Here is an 18,571-nt window from a genome sequence, read left to right on the forward strand (position 1 = left end):
TGCTCCTGGCAGCACCAATCTACTTCAAGAGGAAGATGGGCATCGAAGAGGATCCTTATGGAGTTTGATAGCTATTTGGGCAAGAAACTGCTCTTGCCTGGACTGTTGCATAAACTGGACACAAAGAACCCGCAGAGAGAGGACTGCTGAACTTGCCTAAAGGTGAGATGACCTTTTGGGGTTCCTGATTCATAAAAGAGTCTGCAAGACATTCTTCAGGACAAGCAGATAGTGACTGTCTTTGAAATTTCCTGCTTTGTGGAAATGTCTCTGGATACTATGGGCCTGTAGGCCGAAGATGGATGCCCCAACGGTACAGAGAAATTTTGGGTAACTGTCCAGGCAGCGAGATGTCTCTGTCATTTCTAGAGTTTGAAAGTTGCTTTTTTCTTGTTTGCCTAGGTAATATTGTATCTTTCTGAAGTCTTTGATGGAGTTAAGAATAGTTAGTTATAATTATAGTTTTCCTTAGTTATGATATAGATTATTGTAATTTTTACTTGATAACTGTTTTGTTATATGTAATTTTGCTCCGTTAAAGTTAAAGCCTTCTTTTTTTGTTTAAACAGAAAAAAGGGAAGTGATGTGGGAGTGTCATATATCAATCTGTTGATTTCATTGGTTAATTAAATAAAGAAACTGCTTTCCCTGATAGGTTAAAACATAGGTGGGAGGAGTAAACAGGAGGAAGAGGAAGTGAGGTAAGACTCCTCAGACAAACGCGATATAGCTCTGCGCTCTGAGGCAGATGCATGAAGCTCAGACCCAGGATGGACGTAGGCTAGAATCTTCCCGGTAAGCACACCTTGGGGTGCTTACACACATTATTAGAAATGGGCTAAATTAATATGTGAGAATTAGCCTAGAAGAGGCTAGATAGAAATGGGCCAAGCAGTCTTTAAATGAATACAGTTTGTGTGTTGTTATTTCGGGCATAAGCTAGCAGGCAGCTGGGGTGCTGGGGACGCAGCCCCGCTGCTCATATTTCAACACTCTCATATTTTTAAAATGTCACATTTTCACCTTTCTGGTCTGTTAGCATTTTTAAATGCTCAAATGACAAAGAAGTGAGGTCTCTGAAATGTGAGCTGTTGGGTTACGAATGTTTCTTCTCAGTCATTTCTGGGAGTCTCAAAGGTGTGATTTACTCTAAGACAGTCTACATTCTCCTTTTTCTACCAGCTCTCAGGGGTAGGACACAGAGGTGTATGGTTCTCTACCAGCTCTCAGGGGCAGGACACAGAAGCCTCTGAGATGCTGGAGTGAGGCTACACCTGGTTCTTCTCTCAAATCACAAACCTTGTACTTGCACTGAGGATATTTCATTGTGCTTGACATTCCTTTCTTGTTGCCTCAGAAATATTTCAAACATTCCTTGTCAAAGTCCAAGACAATAAGCTACTGGCTCAGCTTGTCCCCTCATCCCTCACATTCCAGGAAAATCTGGTCATTAAGAAATAAGTGGCTCTGCAAGGTAAAGGGTAAGACCTCTGTCCTGTCTGGGCAGTGGTGCTGTAGGTTTTCATCCTTCTGGTTAAAGCCTGAGCATTATACTCAGAGATTCAGTAAAGCCAGAGACATTCTGAACAGAAGCTATCTGCTACAGTTTGCATCTGGAATGTCCCTTGGAGGTCCAGTGCTAAATGTTTGATCACCAGCCTGTGCCACCATTAGGAGACAATGGAAATATTAAGAAATAGAGCCCTGTGAGAAGTCTTGATCCCTGGCCCCAACCTCCTTCTCTCTTTGTGATGTAAGTGACACGTTCCCACCATAATGTATAACTCCATCCAGGACCAAAAGCAAGGAAGCAAATATCATTCCAAGCCTCCAAAACAATTCATTTCTCTTTATGAGTTAATGTATATCAAGTATTTGTGGGAAGGTGGTTATCACAGTCATTCAGTAAATTTAGGGTAAATAAACAATTTCCTCAAATAACCACTCGGGATCATCACAGATCTTGAATTTAGCATTTGTAAGGCAGAAATTCCTCTTGCCTTTCTAAGTTCTTCCCCATCAAATTTCCCAGTACTCTGAATACCTAGGATTGTGTATTATAAATATTTCACCAATCATGTTATTGACAAGCATATTAATATAGTACAATGTTTATCTGTTTTGTATTTTTGTCCCTTTTTGCTTCAGATCTTTTGCTTTTATTTTGTGTTGTGGACTGCCCATGATGGCTGCAACACTATTAAAATCAATTCATAGAGTCATGTGATCAACTGGAAAGGTTACTTTCTGAATTTGTTATTTCACATACTCTAAGCAGAAGACACAGCACATGCACATTGTCCTCTTTTCTTTCTGGGTTCTGCTTCATCTCTTCTTCTACACTTGCTTATTTCCTTGAAGGCTATATAATATGTAAGTTAACATAGTATATGTAGATACAATATACAACATGTAACTGGTACCATATATACCCTTTGTAAAGCACACTTGAAACTGGCATTTCCATTGGCATGTCAGTGCACACCTTTAATTCCTGCATTCCAGAGGCAGAGCCTGTAAGACCGCTGTGAGTTCCAGGTAAGCCATGGCTGCACAGTGAGACAGATTCTATGTCAAAAAAAAAAAAAAAAAAAAAAAAAAAACACTAGATGTTTCCAAAACGATATTCCCCTTTAGCTCTCAAAAGCAAGGAAATTACCTGTCAAGTTAACTGGCTTTCACGCATGATGGCATTTTGTTTGCCACTAGTATCTCTCTCTAATCCTCAGTCAAGATTCCAGATATTTTTAATAATTCCTATTTTATTTTTATAATCTAGTTAAACACACATTATTTTATTTTCTTCTCCTCTCCCTCTCCCAGACTCTTCTTATTTCCCTTCTCAAACTTAGGATCCTCTTATCTCACCTTCCTACATGCTAAGACTCCAGGCCTGTGCTGCCATGCCTGACTTACAAATGATTTTTTAAGAGAGAGAAATTGTTTTTATTTTGCCACAGAACACAGTATCTGAACACCTTGAGAAGTGTTATTCCAGAGATCAGATCTACATCTACGTGGGAGATATACTCATTGCCCTTAACCCTTTTCAGAGTCTGGGTCTTTACTCCACAAAGGTACGTGTGTGGGTGCCTTCCCTTTGTACAAATAACTCACATAGTCATAGTCTTCATCTAAGTGGGTGCCAGCAAAATATTACTTGGCGCCTGGAGAGCACTGCTATATATTTATCTTTCAAATATAGACATAGATGTGGAAAAATATATGAAATCCATCTACGTACTGTCGATGATCTTTTTTTCCAAAAGTACATAAGAGAGTGTGAATTACATGCAGTTTTGCTAGTAACAGTCTATCCCTAAATGATGTCTAAAAATAAGTATACTTAATGTCTGTCTCTAAAATGAGTATTGGAGAGTCAAACTATAGCTACACCATTAATATATAAGATACATGTGGCTGTAAAAATTGTCATTGTGAGATTTTGAATTCTTTTTAACATATTAATTGGTTCATTACTATTATACAATGTATGCTTTATGAGTAAAAGTATTTAATTATCAATTACTCAGCCACTAAAGGTTTAAATATAGAATTAAACAAGACTTTTTTCATTTTTAATTAGACCTATTGTCCTTTCTTTATCTGTGCACTCTAGAAATTACTTAATATTCTGCCAAGTAGCTCCTCTATGCCAATCTAAAATGTACAGGGTAATGATACATTTACCAGCATTGGCCTGGGCTTTAAAAGAAAGGTCAGGGGTTAGTAAAATTCTGCTATCAATTAATTGTACAATTTCATGCCAATCAAGTGAGAGGATATAGATTACATCAAGGGATGGGGGAAAGTGTCAGAAGTCAAACATTGTCGTATTCAAGAAGTGGTCAACAAAATGACTTTTTACCCTATTATTTGTAAAGTTTTTTCATGTAAACAAATAAAATATTTTGAAACCTTAAGTTCTCCTTTGAAAATAATATGCAGAATCATTTAAATACCAACACTCTGTCATGCCATGGTATATCCTATATAGAATAGATATGTATACACATACATGTACATGAAAGGCATGTGTGTGAATAATGTTTTACTTAGATACATTGCTTTAATCTTTTAGATTAAAAACTAGAACTTTATATGTAAATAATCTATACATTAAATAAAAACAGACATAAGACAAAAAAAACTCTATAGGATTTACTCACTCTAACTTCAGCTTTCTGAGTTGTATATTGGAGCAAAGAGAAGTGCCAACCCACCTCACATTTTTGCGATGGCTGATTTGGGATACCAGTCCATGGTCACATACAACTCAGACCAGGTAAGGCAGGCTTCCCACATCCCTTACTTCATTGAGAGCCGCTGAGTTTCCTGGAGATGTAATCCTCTCACAGATTCCTTCCCTTCCTGTGCAGTGCATTGTTATTTCTGGAGAAAGTGGTGCTGGGAAGACGGAGAGCGCTCATCTTCTGGTCCAACATCTCACCGTCCTTGGAAAGGTAGATTTTTTCCTGTCCTAACAAAAGAATTTTTGTATTTCAAATAACTAGTTATATTGGTATTCACTAACTCATACTTGATACTACATGGAAATGATGAAACACGATTGTTACTATTTAAGTTTTAAAATATATCAAACGGGGGAAGGACGAAGGGAGCTCAGTGGTTAAGAGCATTGCTGCTCTTCCAGAGGACACAGGTTCAATTCCCAGCACACATGTATATCACAACCATCTGTACAACTCCAGACCCAAGGGATCCAATGCCCTCACCTAGCCTCAAAGATCACTGCATATGCATGGTACATAGGCATCCTTTTAGACAAAACGTCTGTATGCATAAAGTAAATAAATATTTATTTAAAGTAAATTAATATTTATCTATTTAATATGCATGTGCCCTGTCTTGACAATCCTCTAATTTTCTTCACTTTTAGGCACCAAGCCTTTATGTGTCATTTCCTCTCTATAGCCTTAGCGCACTGAGTGCTTCAGTAATAATATTCAATTATAGATTAAAGTGCAATTATATCATAAATAAAGCACCAAAAATAGTAACTTGTAGATTTAGATAATACAAACCCTGCAGGAATTAAAATGAAATAAACAAATAACAGGTGCACATGCTTTTGGACATATCTAATAATTCCCCAAATGCGAAACCTCCACAAAGCCATCTCCAGATTCACTGAAATTACAATGAAATCATAGAAGTGGAGGTTTTTACACAGAAAGTTAATGTTATAATCATCAGTTATTACCTGTCTTCTCCCCATTCGTTTTGCATATCTGTTGGTCATCCCTGCTTACCTCACATTTGGACAGTCATGCTGGTGAGACTTTATGGGTGTAACTTCTGATATTTCTAGGAAACACAAATGTCAAAGCAAACCCCCTAATCCTCTGCTCCTTATAATCCTTCTGCCCCTCTTCTGTAATGTTCCCTAAGACATAAGTGTGGGAGTGTTTTGTAGATATATCCGCTAGGACTGGGCCCCACAACTCTGTGTTTTGATTGGTTGTGGTTTTCTGTAATGATTTCTGTCTGTAGAAAAGAGAAGTTTCCTGGATGAGGGGTGAGGACAACAACAAACTGTGGGAACAAGGACAAAAGTTTTTATCTTGTTAGGGATCATGCTAGTTTATGTAGTTGTTAGGGATCATGCTAGTTTATGTTGTTCTTGGGGATCATGCTAGTTTATGTAGTTGTCAGGGATCATGCTAGTTTATGTAGTTGTTAGGGATCATGCTAGTATATTGTTGTTAGGGATCATGCTAGTTTAGTAACTTAGTGGTTGCAGATTTTCCAATGATGTCTTCATTAGCACTGAGAAGTTAGCTAGGTTTCTAGTACTAGTCATGGTTTCTCTTTTCCTTACTCCAGTTAGAAATCTGTTAATACGCATGCCACCACTGTACTCTTAAGGTACATCTTACCATGCTGATATTTAGGCATCATGGCTGGATAAGAATGTGGGTTACCTCCTTCCTTCAAAAGCTTACATTGTGCCTTCTGGTACCACGAGAGCTAGTCCTCAGGGAAGGGGAATTTAGAGCATTTCCAGTTTAGAGATCTCCAGACCTGTTCTTCAAGTGCATGAGGTCCTCAACAATAGAGACTTACTTTCCACCTCCCAGGGGAAAACCAAGGGCAACAACAATATGTTGTATGATTTGGGAGTCTCTTGGACAGCCCTGGCCGAAATCTAAAAAAAAAAAAAAAATCCTTTCATATTTGGTATTGGGTGGTCTGTGGCTGTTGGAGGAGGCACCATCAGTCCAGAAGAGAAAAGTTTATTAAAACTATATATGTATAATCCATAATTATACATATAATATTTTATTATTATATATAACATACACATATACATGTAATATATTTATAATGTTATGAAAATTTATAATAATAATAAAATATTATGTATTTTCTAGATTTTTAAAGTAGTTAATAATATGATTTCTTGTGGCTTTTCAGGCCTCTTTATTGTTTTTTTACTCAGCATCTTCATCCTTCTGTATTTCCCTCCTCCTCTCTCTCTAACCCCCTTTCCCATTTGCCCCTTCAGATCACTGTATCCTGCTGTTCCTCCTCATCCTCTTCCACTTCAGAAGAAGAAGTTTGTAATAAATATTAGCATGCCAGGCCAAAAAGTTTGTATGACAAGGCAAAGGAACTGTAATAACCAAATGATTTCTAAAAAGAACAAGGTTGAGGCACCACATTCTTTGTCTTCCTGGCTTCCTACAAAGTTGGAGCACTGAAGTGTGTCTCTAAGGAATGGTGACAGACAGATTCATGCAACAGACTGAGTCTACACATACTTATTTTTGTCAAAGATGGTTAGTCAATTAATAGATAATTTTTAACAAATAATGTTGATGAATTGCCTGTGCCCCTGCAAACAAAGTCTGGAATGCACATGTTATAGAAAGTTAATTCAAATAGGGTACTAGGTATGAATGGAAAAATCACAAACTAGAAAGCAAAATAGGGATGTTTGTTGTCATCTTAAATTAATGAGAAATGTCTTAGATGCAACACAATGAGCAATTCATAAAAGGAAGACTTTGATTCCACCAAAATTTAATTTATATTATCTGATGCTATTGTTAAAAATTAAAGCAAATATTGAACATAAGCCTCATCCAAGAGAAAATGTCAGGAAATTGCATAACTAATACAGATATAGAAATATGAAAATGTCTTAAACTCAATATTAAGAAATTAAATGACAAGAAATGGAAAAATGAGGACCACCTCCATTAGTGTTACACAGATGGCAACTAGTGACAAATTGTTCAGTATCATTCCTCACCTGGAACATGCAAATTAAAACTTTAGGTACGTTACAGTGCCTGTTAAACTGGCTAAAAATTCTTTGTAAGAATCTGAGGTGAAGTGTTGACAAGAACTGGAACAGCTGAGACTCACTGGAACAGTTGTTGTTAGTGATGAATTCAACGTGGTGACAGATAGCAGCAGTATGAAGACATCACAATCACTTTGAAAATGGCTTTCAGGTTTCTTAAACAGTGAAACTGTATTCGCCATGCAACCCAGTAATCCTACTGATATCTAACAAGAAAATAATAACCCATGTACATACAAGTATTTATAGTGCCTTTATTAATAAGCTCAAAACTTAGATAGTGATAGGGCTGTGCCCCTCGGTGGTAAAGCATTTGCCTACCGTACGTTAAGCCCTGGATTCTATCACCAGTAATATAAGAAAACAAAAATCTGTTGTCTGATGCACAGCTAATGTCCTAGTTACAGTCTCTACTGCAGTAAAGAGACACCATGACCATGGGCACTCAAAGGAAACATTTAATTGGGGTGACTCGCTCACAGTTCAGAGGTTCAGTCCATTATCACCATGATGGAGAGCACGGTTGTGTGCAGGCAGACATGTGCTGGAGCAGTAGCTAAGATTCGTACATCTTGTGGATAACAGGAACTCAGCTGAGACGCTGGATGATATCCTGAGCCTAAGAAACCTCAAAGCCCACCCCACAGTGACACACTTCCTCTAACAAGGCCATGCCTGGTGCCACTACCTATGATATTATGGAGTCAATTACATTCAAACTACCACAGCTAACAGCTTACATATTATTATAGACTGAAGCCACGTAGCCAAAAATAACTGATCACCTGAGCCCAGTTTATTTTCAAAATTATGCATAGAAAAAATTTCATGTTTGTGTTAAAATTCAGTGAACTTCCTTCATTATGTCCTGCTCCATGTTGGTAATGCTTTCCTCTGCCCTCTGCCCTCCATTCCTGTGGCCCCTTCGGGTGGTGTTGCCATGAGGCTCTACGTCAGCCCTTCCTGTGGCTGCCATCAACTTCCTGCTATGATAAAGAACATCCTAAAGGGTTTGGAGGACATCAACATGAATATAGAGTGAAAGAGGGACAGAGTGACTCTGCCTACTAAGATGTAAGCATGGAAATTAGTTGGCACGGGTGCTGTCTGCAAGGGCCTTGCTAATCTGCCTTGATTTCCAAGCTGATAGAGGCTTTCAGTACTGATTAGATGTGTGTGGATGCTGCTCCATTAGATGTGAGGAAATTTGTTAATTTAATCTTCACCTTGTTCTAGATCTTAACATGGAATTTGATGGGATGTGTGGGAGCGTGTGGGTGCGTGTAGTGTGGTGGTGTGGGAGTGTGGGGGAGTGTGTAGGGATGTGGGGGTGTATGTGGGAATGGGGGATGGGAGTGGGGATGTGTGTGGAAATCTGTGGGTGTGTGGGAATGTGAGGGAGTATGTAGGAGTGTGGAAGTGTGGGGGTGTGGGGGAGTGTAGGGGAGTGTGGGGGGTGTGGGAAGTGTAGGGGTGTGGGGGAGTGGGGTTTGTGTGGGTGGGGGGGGAGTGTGCAGGGATATATAGGAGTGTGTGGGAGTATGTGAGGGGTGGGGTGGGGTGTGTGGGAGTGTAGGGGTAGGAGTGTGGAGTGTGGGTATGTGTGGGAGTCTGTGGGTGTGTGGGAGTCTGTGGGTGTGTGGGAGTCTGTGGGTGTGTGGGAGTCTGTGGGTGTGGAAGTGTGTAGGAGTGTAGGAGTGTGGGTATGTGGGAGTGTGTGGGTGTTGGGAGTGCGTGTGGGTATGTGGGAGTGTGTGGGTGTGTGGGAGCATGTAGGTATGTGGGAGTGTATGGGAGTGTGTAGGAGTGTGGGAGTGTGTGGGTGTATGGGGGTGTGTGGGAGTGTGTGGATATGTGTGAGTGTGTGAGTGTGTGTGATGCAAAATAGGATGTCTGATGGATGGAGTTTTCCTTTGCAGTCCTGTGGTCTTCACTTACCAGGTCAAGACTATTTAATATGGGTAGATGAAGATATTCTCTTGCCTTGTCATAAGTAGAAGCAGCTCAAAAAAATGTTTGACAGAGCCAATTTTGTCCCAGTGTCCAAGTTCTCTTCTCTTACCACTTAGTACTTCTTTATACTTGAAAATCTCTGAACAGCTTCTCAGCCTCCCTGCAGTAGCCCCTGCCATCAGCACAGATCCAGCACCACCTCTGTTCTGAGTACTATTCTGATGTGGGAGTCGACTCTGTGTGTTGCTTGTATTAGCTAATGAATAAAGAAACTGCCTTGGCCTGATAGGGTAGAACTGAATTCTGGGAGGAAGAAAGCAGAGTCAGGGAGAGACACCATGGAGCTGCCAGAATCAGATGTGACGAATCTTTCCTGGTAAGCCACTGCCACGTGGCAATACATAGATTAGTAAAAATGGGTTAAACTGAGATGTAAGAGTTAGCCAATAAGAAATTAGCGCTAATGGGCCAAGCAGTGTTTTAATGAACACTAATCTAGCCAGGCGGCCAGGACAAACAAGTGGGCCCTCTCCTCGCAACACTATTCTTCTCCCCTAACCCTCTAAGGCAGTGGTGCTCAACCTGTGAGTCACAATCCTGTTGTGCTTTTCAAATATCCTATGTATCAGATATTTGCATTATTATTCATAATAGTAGCAAAATTAGCTATGAAGTACCAACAAAATAGCTTTATGGCTGGGGGTCTCCACATCAGGGCTGCAGCGTTGGGAAGATTGAGAACCGCTGCTCTAAGGGGACAGAATGCAGACATGCTTTTTTCAAAGATGCCATGAGGTGAGTAGATAGTCAGCCAGGCAGGCTGTGACCTCAGTAGGGAGTCCCTTCTTCCCATCCACTCTGATGAGCTGTTCTGACTGTTCGTGACTTGTTCCTTTACCTTAGAATTCACAAGGTGGCTTTATTCTCTAACTTTCATGCTTAGAAGCTTCTGTAGATACAAGGAAAGTAGATTTGGCTTTGAAAGGGTTTAGATGTAGTCCCAGGCCAATGTCTATGTTTAAAATGAGAAGGTTCATGTTGTTTAGACTGTCTATAAGACGTGTTTTCACGCCATGTTCTACATAAAACTGTATGTAAGAAAACAGAGAATCTCTTACCCTGATCCTAAGAAATTAAGTTATAATACATGTATGGGAGCCCATTGTAGCATCTGGCAGTGTGCCCAAAATATGTTCTTCTATATTTTTGTTCTCATGTAAAGTCCTTACCAAAATGAGACATCTTTTTAGAGACTAATTAATTTTATACCGCTTTTTATATCTCGGCATCTCTACCTAGGCTAATAACAGGACCCTACAAGAGAAGATTTTGCAAGTGAATAATTTGGTTGAAGCCTTTGGTAATGCCTGCACCATTATAAATGACAATTCCAGCAGATTTGGAAAATACTTAGAGATGAAATTTACCTCTTCTGGAGCTGTAGTTGGGGCACAGATTTCTGAATACCTTCTGGAAAAATCCCGTGTCATTCACCAAGCCATGTAAGTGCATGCTACATATACCTCAGTTTCTGAGAAATATGTGCAAGAACAATGTTACATAGCTAAAGCTCTAACTCCACAGTTTGTTGATAACCTGCTGTGTTTAAGGCACTTACTATAAGAAGTAATCGGAACCTTCACCAATGCTCTATTTTCATGTATAGTAGCGTCTGATAGAGGAACTAATAAATGACCTAATGATTATGTACTAACATAGTAGAACACAGCAAGCAGGAAAACCTTGTTTCTCCAGGCAAAAATCAATGAGCAATTTAATTAAAAGATTGGACTGTGCTTCTCTTTTAAACATAACTATTTCTCTTTTTCTAGATAAACATAGATTTTGGATTTTTTCTTCTTCCTGTGTCTACATAAAAAGGACCAAATAAAATATTCAGGAATGTTCAGCTGCATGGCTATTTTTATTACTAGTTGATTTGAAGTCATCAATATGACTCATGTTATTTTGATATTAGATTAAGTGAGTTGTTTTTGGTAGTGTGTAACTAAATGACCAAATCTCTTCCTCGTTTAATAACTCTAAAACGTCCTTGCTATTCTTATTAGAAAATTATAGTTACCTGGTGGGTTTGTACCCTAGTGGTTTTATTATCTTTTTAATTTTTATTTATTCCTCCCTCATACAATACATTCTGACTGCAACCCCCCCCCTTAACTCCATGTGTAAAGTTAGGATCTCCCATGTTGATTTCATGTTAAGCACTCTTTCATTACAGAAACATGTCATCTAAATTCATAGGAGCATAAACTCTTATTAGCACATCTTTTATGGTGCTAAGGATCAAATGCAAGGCCTTGTACATGCTATGTGAGCTTTGTATCACTGGCTGAGCTCCAGCCCAAGCCTGACATATGGTTTTAAATGGTGTACTGGGGATGGGTTAGTCTACCTGGAGTATGATATTTAAACCTTAAGACCCTCATAGCATCTTGACTCTGTAACCTACTGTGCATGTGATTTAAAGCAGTTTACTTAACTTCTTTATACCCCTGTTTTCACCTTTAAGGTAGGAAAACATGAGCACATCCCTTTCCATTAAGATAATTCTTAGGGGATTTAACACAGTGAGCCATGCCTAATAAGAATGATGTCAGTGCAGTCAAGGACAGCCATGAGCACAGCCCATCACAGAATGGCAAACATACTTAAAACACTGTGAAGTGTTCTGCAATTTCCATTTTGTAACCTGATTGTTAACATGAACTTTGTAGACGACACTGTTGTGTCATGTGTCAAAAGACTGGGTATGCCTGGTTACCAATGAAAGTGTTAATGGCTTTACTGATGGTTGCAAATATTAGACACAGCATCCAGTGAATTGAAGATATTTAATGTATGACAGATAGCATTATTGATATGTAGGCATGCCATATGTTCGCCTCCTACATGTAGAGAAACCAATATCTTATGCTTGTATAGATTCAACCACATCTTGGAATGCTTTATTCTCTCTAAACAATTTTAGCCTCTCCTGCAGTTCAGTGAATAACTATGTGGGAATAACTTGCTTATATTTCATTGGGACCACCATGTTACACAATGTCACAGCACATTATTCCAGCATATTGTATGGAACTATGGGCCAGAGCCATGAAAATGATACCTTCTAGAATTATATACTGAAGCTCTGGGTTTGTAGCCATAAAAATAAACCCTTAATGATTATTCAAATAGCATGTGTTCAAAAAAACAACACAGGATAATAGTCAAGCTTGCTTTGTATTCAATAAACTTTTTTATTTCCTAAATGATAGGCAACTATTTTAGTTTTACTACATTACTTACAGAAAAAAATCACTTCAAGGCCTTAATTTGCCATTGTATTAAACTATAATTCAGAAAAAACGGAGCACAAATTACTTTGTAGTTTCTATAAAACAGTTTTTTATTTTATGTATATTTTATGGTCCTATTTGTAATTTCTTTGTACTAAAAAATTTGCTTACAATGTTATGCATGTAACTGGAGTCAAATAATCTCTGATTGGATTTCAGGCCCACTGTACAGGAGTACCTAAAAAAAACTTGTCCCACTACATAGGAGGATTTCATACATGGTACTCCAAAACTGGTTGAAACCTCTATTTCAATTTTAGTTCATTTGAATTACATTTTATATTCTAAATAAACATTTTATAATTTTTACAAATTAAAAGCGATCTTTCCAGTGGATTTTTATTTTATGTACGTGGCATATGTATGTTAGTATGTGGAAGTACATAGCACGGGAAGGCAGTGGAATATGGGAGTAGATAGCACAGGAAGCCAGCGGAGTATGTCAGGTGTCATCCTCTATCTTTTTTTCTCTTATCCTCTTGAGACAATGTCTCTCAACTGTAAGTTTGCAATTTTTCCCAAGTTGGCTGGCCAGGTAGCTCTCAGGAACCACCTGTCTCTGTCCCTCAGTGTTCGCAGTATAGGCACATGCAGTTTCTTATGTGGGTTCTGGGGTTCAAATTTAAATTCTCATGCTCATACTGAAGCACTCTTCCTCACTGAGCCATTTCTCTACCTCCATAGGTACACTTTTTTAAAATTACGAATTTCAGTGGGCTATATCAATCATGATTATTAAAAAGAAAAACCCCTTTTACAAAGATATAATATGTATCAAAGAATCAAGAATGAATGCTTAGCCCCAGCTGATAGTTAGTCAAAATTAACAAAGGCAAGAAACCATTGTATCTCTAGGCTTCTGGGGCCAGGGGAAAGAAAACATCACAGAGCCCAAGGACAGCCATGGCTGAGAACAGGGTCTGCCTGTAAGTCTCTAACCCCCAGAGGACAGATAGCATATGAATAGACAAATTCTTCACTTGCCTCCTTGCCACGGACTGGTTCAGGGGAGCCACTCAGACCGTGGGAGAAGCAGGGTCTTGGTAACAGGAAGGCACAAGTTCGGCAAATGACAGACAGACACAACACACAAGAGAGTGGTTGGAATCTGCTGCAATTTTACTGAATTCATGTTTTCATTATATAGTATTCAAACAAAGAACAAATCAGAAGGTCATGTATCATTGGTTGGCACAGTATGAAAGCTTCCTTTAGTCACATCAGCGATATTTAAGAAAAGTATATTATCAGGAACAGGTGTTAGACATAAAGCATCCTTAGAAGAGGAAACCTTGTCCTTGGGAATGTAAACCTCAGACAAGTGGTTTCATCTTATGAATAGAAAGTTTCTGTCTCATTATCGCTATCATGGCCCTTCCTCTTTCTAACCTTTATTTATCTCATCTAGTGACCAAATATACCTAATCAGTTCTCTGCACCTGTTGGAATATACTTTTTAGTGCCTTCTTATGCAGCAGACACTATGGGGGTTGGGATCTAGCAAGCCTATCCATAAAGTTCAAAGTATAATATAACAGTCTTTGTCCATCAACATTAACCCATCTATTCCCTTGCTCATCATACACCCCGTGTATGTAGTCTTATACATTCCCATACGTTGCTTCCCTATCTCGGAGCTGTTCCTAAAGAGATAATCCTTGTCTTGTAGATATATAGAATAACATTATTATAAAAGAGATTGTGCAAAGCCCATATCCCACATAGCCAGCTACTCAAGAAACCCATCTATGTCTCAGAGGTGGCTAATACCAGGCTGTCTGTCATTGACCTCCAGGAAGCCTAGTCCCATAATGACATATGTCATGTCACACAGACGGCACTGGAGTTGGTGTGGCACCTCCTCTCTCCACCAGCCAGAGGACAAGAGACTCAGGTCCTGCAGTCTGCCCAGCTGAGCATTGGGGGCTGGGGACCATAAACAAAGCAGAGAAGGCTGGAGCGCCCATCTGAGAAGCAGGGAGGAGACATGTATCTTGTTTAATGAGCTTGCACTTTCTTTCCTTCTCTGTTTTCTCTGCCTCCTTCTATCCACCTCAGCCTCCGACTGCTTTCATCTTTACAGTGCCTTTGTCATGATGGCAAACGAGTAACTTGCAACTTAAGCCTTTGTTAAATGTAGGTGATTTTAAGGAAATTTTTTTTTAAAAAGGGGCTGCTTGAGAAAAAACGAGCATATTGAAGACAATGATAGGTAATTCTCATAAATATACATTATGGCTGTATCTGCTAGCTTCCTTCTGTTACAACTAGAGTTCAGCAAGCATTGATTGGATTGCTCTTCCACACCAGCCCTTTACATGACTCCCTAAGAGTCATAAACGAACTGGCAGGCTTGCTCTCTTCTGTTATGGACCAGTGGGGCACTATGCTAACCTCGTCATTGACTTTGTGTCTCTTACTTGCTGTATTGTCTCTTTCACACAGGAAGAAACACACTGTGAAAACAGGCCAGTTAATGCCAAAAGCTGAAGTTTGAACCTTGTCCTCTGGATAGCTTTATTCATTCATTCATTGACAAGTATTTACTGAATGTTTATGTGTGCAATATACAGGAGATTTAAAAATAACTAAGATTTTTGTGGGGAAGGAGTAGTTCATTATTTCTTAAGAATACTGCATGCCTTGGCTCAAACTCTAGCTTCTTAGAAATCAGGCTGGGCAGTGGTAGCACATGCCTTTAATCCCAGCACTCAGAAGGCAGAGGCAGGCAGATCTCTGTGAGTTCGAGGCCAGCCTGGTCTACAGAGTATATTCCAGGACGGGCTCCAAAGCTACAGAGAAACCCTGTCTCAAAAAAACAAAAACAACAACAACAAAAAAAAAACTGCGGACCTAGGTTCGCAGGAACACCATTTATCTTCACCGAGACTCTGAGTTTGTCCTGGAGCACCAACCTGGGAACAGCGAGCTCTCTGTAATACTGAACCTTTAGTGAACATTTGATGTGGGCTAGGGCTGGACTTTTGGAACTGAGGTTTTTTTTTTCTTGTTGTTTTAACCTCTTGTTGTTTATCCACCAAAGGTCAGTGTATTTCCCATAGTAACTCCAGGCCTTATAAAATTACAGTCTTAGTAAAGTGATAGTGGTAGAGAAATCTGCTAAGTTTCTGTGTCTACATTGTTGAGTCACTTCACTAATTATACATTGCCTCACTGCAGTACTTTAAGAGGTGACATACAGAGCAATCAATGCAACACCAAGAGAAGAAAGCAAATAAATTATATAGTGTGCTAACCCCAAAGAAGCTTTATTATTTACTGGTTCCAAGTAGACAAGAACTAAACAAAGCTTTTAGCTTTGTTCTAACTTTTAAAAAATTAATATATTCTTTGACAATTTCATACCAGTGTATAATATATTCTGGTCACCCCCTCTTATCCTTATAGCTTCCCTTATCCCAGCAAGTTCCCCAGCCACTTTCATGTCTTTACGACTACTTTTGCTAAGGACAATGTTGACTATAATAAACTTCTTGATATCTCAATGGTGTCTGAAATAAGCAACAGATGGTGGCATTCAAGATGAGAATTTGTGTGGCTTTCTAGGAAGGATATGCAGGCTGGGTGGATCTCAGCAGTCTAGTGCTTACCTAGCATGTCGGAGACCCTAGATTTCATCTCTATGCTGCTCAACATTAAGTTAAAAGGTTTAAAATAAGGGGCATGTCTGCTCTTGGGGCAGCAGCCAGCCTTAAAACCCTGTCTTTTCAAACATGGTATGTACTCACTCATAAGTGGATATTAAATGTAAAGAAAAGGATAACCAGACTATAATCCATAACCTCTGAGAAGGTAGGTAGCAGGGAGGACCCTAAGAGAGACATGCTTGGATGCCCCTGGAAAGGGGAATTGGATAAGATCTCCTAAGTTGGGAGGTGGTTGTGAAGGGCAGCAGGGAGGAGAACATGAAAGAACAGGATGGTTGAGTTGGAGGAGGGATAGAGAGGGAGAGCAAGGAAAGAGGTGTCTTGATAGAGGGAGCCATTATAGGGTTAGGGAGAAATCTGGTGCTAGGAAAACTCACAGGAATCTACAAGGATGATCCCAGCTAAGACTCCTAGCAATAGTGGAGACGGTGCCTGAACTGGCCTTCCCCTATAATCAGACTGATGACCACGCTCATAGTCATTATAGAACCTTCATCTAGAACTGTTGGAAGCACATGCAGAGATCCACAGCTAAGCCAGCACTGACCTCCCAGCGTCCAGTCAAAGAAAGGGAGGAGGGATTATATGAGCAAAGTGGTCAAGATTAAGATGGGGAAACACACAGAGACAGCTGAGCCAAGTTAGTAGGAGCTCATTGACTCTGGGCTGATAGTTGGGGAACTAGCATAGGACTGAACTAGGCCCTCTGAATGTGGGTGCTTGGGCAGTCGGTGGGGCCACTGGCTGTGGAACCAGGATTTATCCATTGTGTATTAATTGTTTTTTTGGATCCCATTCCCTATGAAGGTATGCCTTACTCACCCTAGCTTTAGGGAGGAGGGGCTTAGAATTCAAGTCATAGAGCTTGAATTATTAGGAGATGCCTCACATATATGGGAAAACTGAGCTTCAGAAAGATAAAAATATGGAGGAGGTGTGGCCATCGCAGTCAGGAAGACCTGGTCTGAATGCAGGAGAGCCATGGGTTCTGTGATCTGCTTGAGATGGGGAGCACTAAGCTTCAGTTTCCTGAATATGTAAAGCAGGAATGATGCCTACCCCAAGGCCTTGTAGAGGATAACTGAGATAATTCAACATTTACCTCCACTTGGCATACTGTGCATCTTATTTCTCTTTCTGGCTATCCCTACTGATGTTCTAGAAGTTAAACATTTCTGATTGTTTTGTTCATTATATGTTCCTGGTACCTAGAAAAATTCCTAGAGAGTCACTCACAAATGCTGTGATGTTTAGAGCTACCACTAATGATTCTAATAGTTGAAAACAATGGCATAACAACAGAAAGCCAAAATGTAATGTTCAAGGAAGCCCATATGGGCTATCACAGCTTTTTATTGTTCTAACACTAATATTGGGGTGCCATTTTAGTAGTTAATAAATGTCCTTATTAACCATCTTCCTGAAAATGTCTTATTTTTTTTCAGTGGAGAAAAAAATTTTCATATTTTTTACTACATTTATGCTGGGTTAGCGGAAAAGAAGAAACTAGCCCTTTACAAATTGCCTGAAAATAAGCCGCCCAGGTAATCCTCTGGGTTGTACTGTGATGGTGCTTTCTCTTTTGATGGATTTTAGATTTTTACCTTTCCTCTCATACTTTCTTCAGGTACTTACAAAATGAGCATCTCAGAACAGTGCAGGACATGATGAATAACAGTTTCTATAAATCCCAGTATGAACTTATTGAGCAATGTTTCAAAGTCATTGGTTTTACGATGGAGGTAAGTACCAGAGACGTTTGAACCACTTTCCTAGTATCTTTTTCAAAGTCTTCGTTAATGATGAGAATTAGCTAATTCACTCGTTGAAATATGAGCGGCGGTGGGGCTGCGTCCCCAGCACCCCAGCTGCCTGCTAGCTCATGCCCGAAATAACAACACACAAACTGTATTCATTTAACTGCTTGACCCATTTCTATCTAGCCTCTTCTAGGCTAATTCTCACATATTAATTTAGCCCATTTCTAATCATCTGTGTAAGCACCCCAAGGTGCGCTTACCGGGAAGATTCTAGCCTCAGTCCATCGTGGGTTGCAGCTGCCTGGGAGAGCTGAGCATGGCGTCTCTGCCCCAGCAGAGCTGTGGGGTCTCTCCGGGAGCAAAGCAGAGTCTGACCTCACTTCCTCTTCCGCCCAGAATTCTATTCTGTTTACTCCTCCCATCTATGTTCCAGCCATGAGGCCAAGCAGCTGGTTTATTATAACTTAACCAATGAAATCAACAGATTGATATATGACA

The 18,571-nt window shown here is 39.7% G+C and overlaps 1 protein-coding gene across 1 annotated transcript in view; it reads left to right on the plus strand.

The window, feature by feature from the left end:
- Positions 1-18,571, plus strand: part of Myo3a (myosin IIIA) — a 179,962-nt gene that overhangs the window by 70,794 nt on the left and 90,597 nt on the right. Inside the window, 6 exon segments of the mRNA XM_050152716.1 lie at positions 2,961-3,077; positions 4,181-4,285; positions 4,380-4,463; positions 10,586-10,788; positions 17,759-17,857; positions 17,941-18,055. Of these exon segments, the coding sequence (XP_050008673.1) occupies positions 2,961-3,077; positions 4,181-4,285; positions 4,380-4,463; positions 10,586-10,788; positions 17,759-17,857; positions 17,941-18,055 (723 nt within the window).

The sequence above is a fragment of the Alexandromys fortis genome, unplaced genomic scaffold (assembly GCF_014885135.2).
Source record: "Alexandromys fortis isolate MF-2015 unplaced genomic scaffold, M_Fortis_MF-2015_v1.1 scaffold_54, whole genome shotgun sequence".
NCBI classification, from domain to species: Eukaryota; Metazoa; Chordata; class Mammalia; order Rodentia; family Cricetidae; genus Alexandromys; species Alexandromys fortis.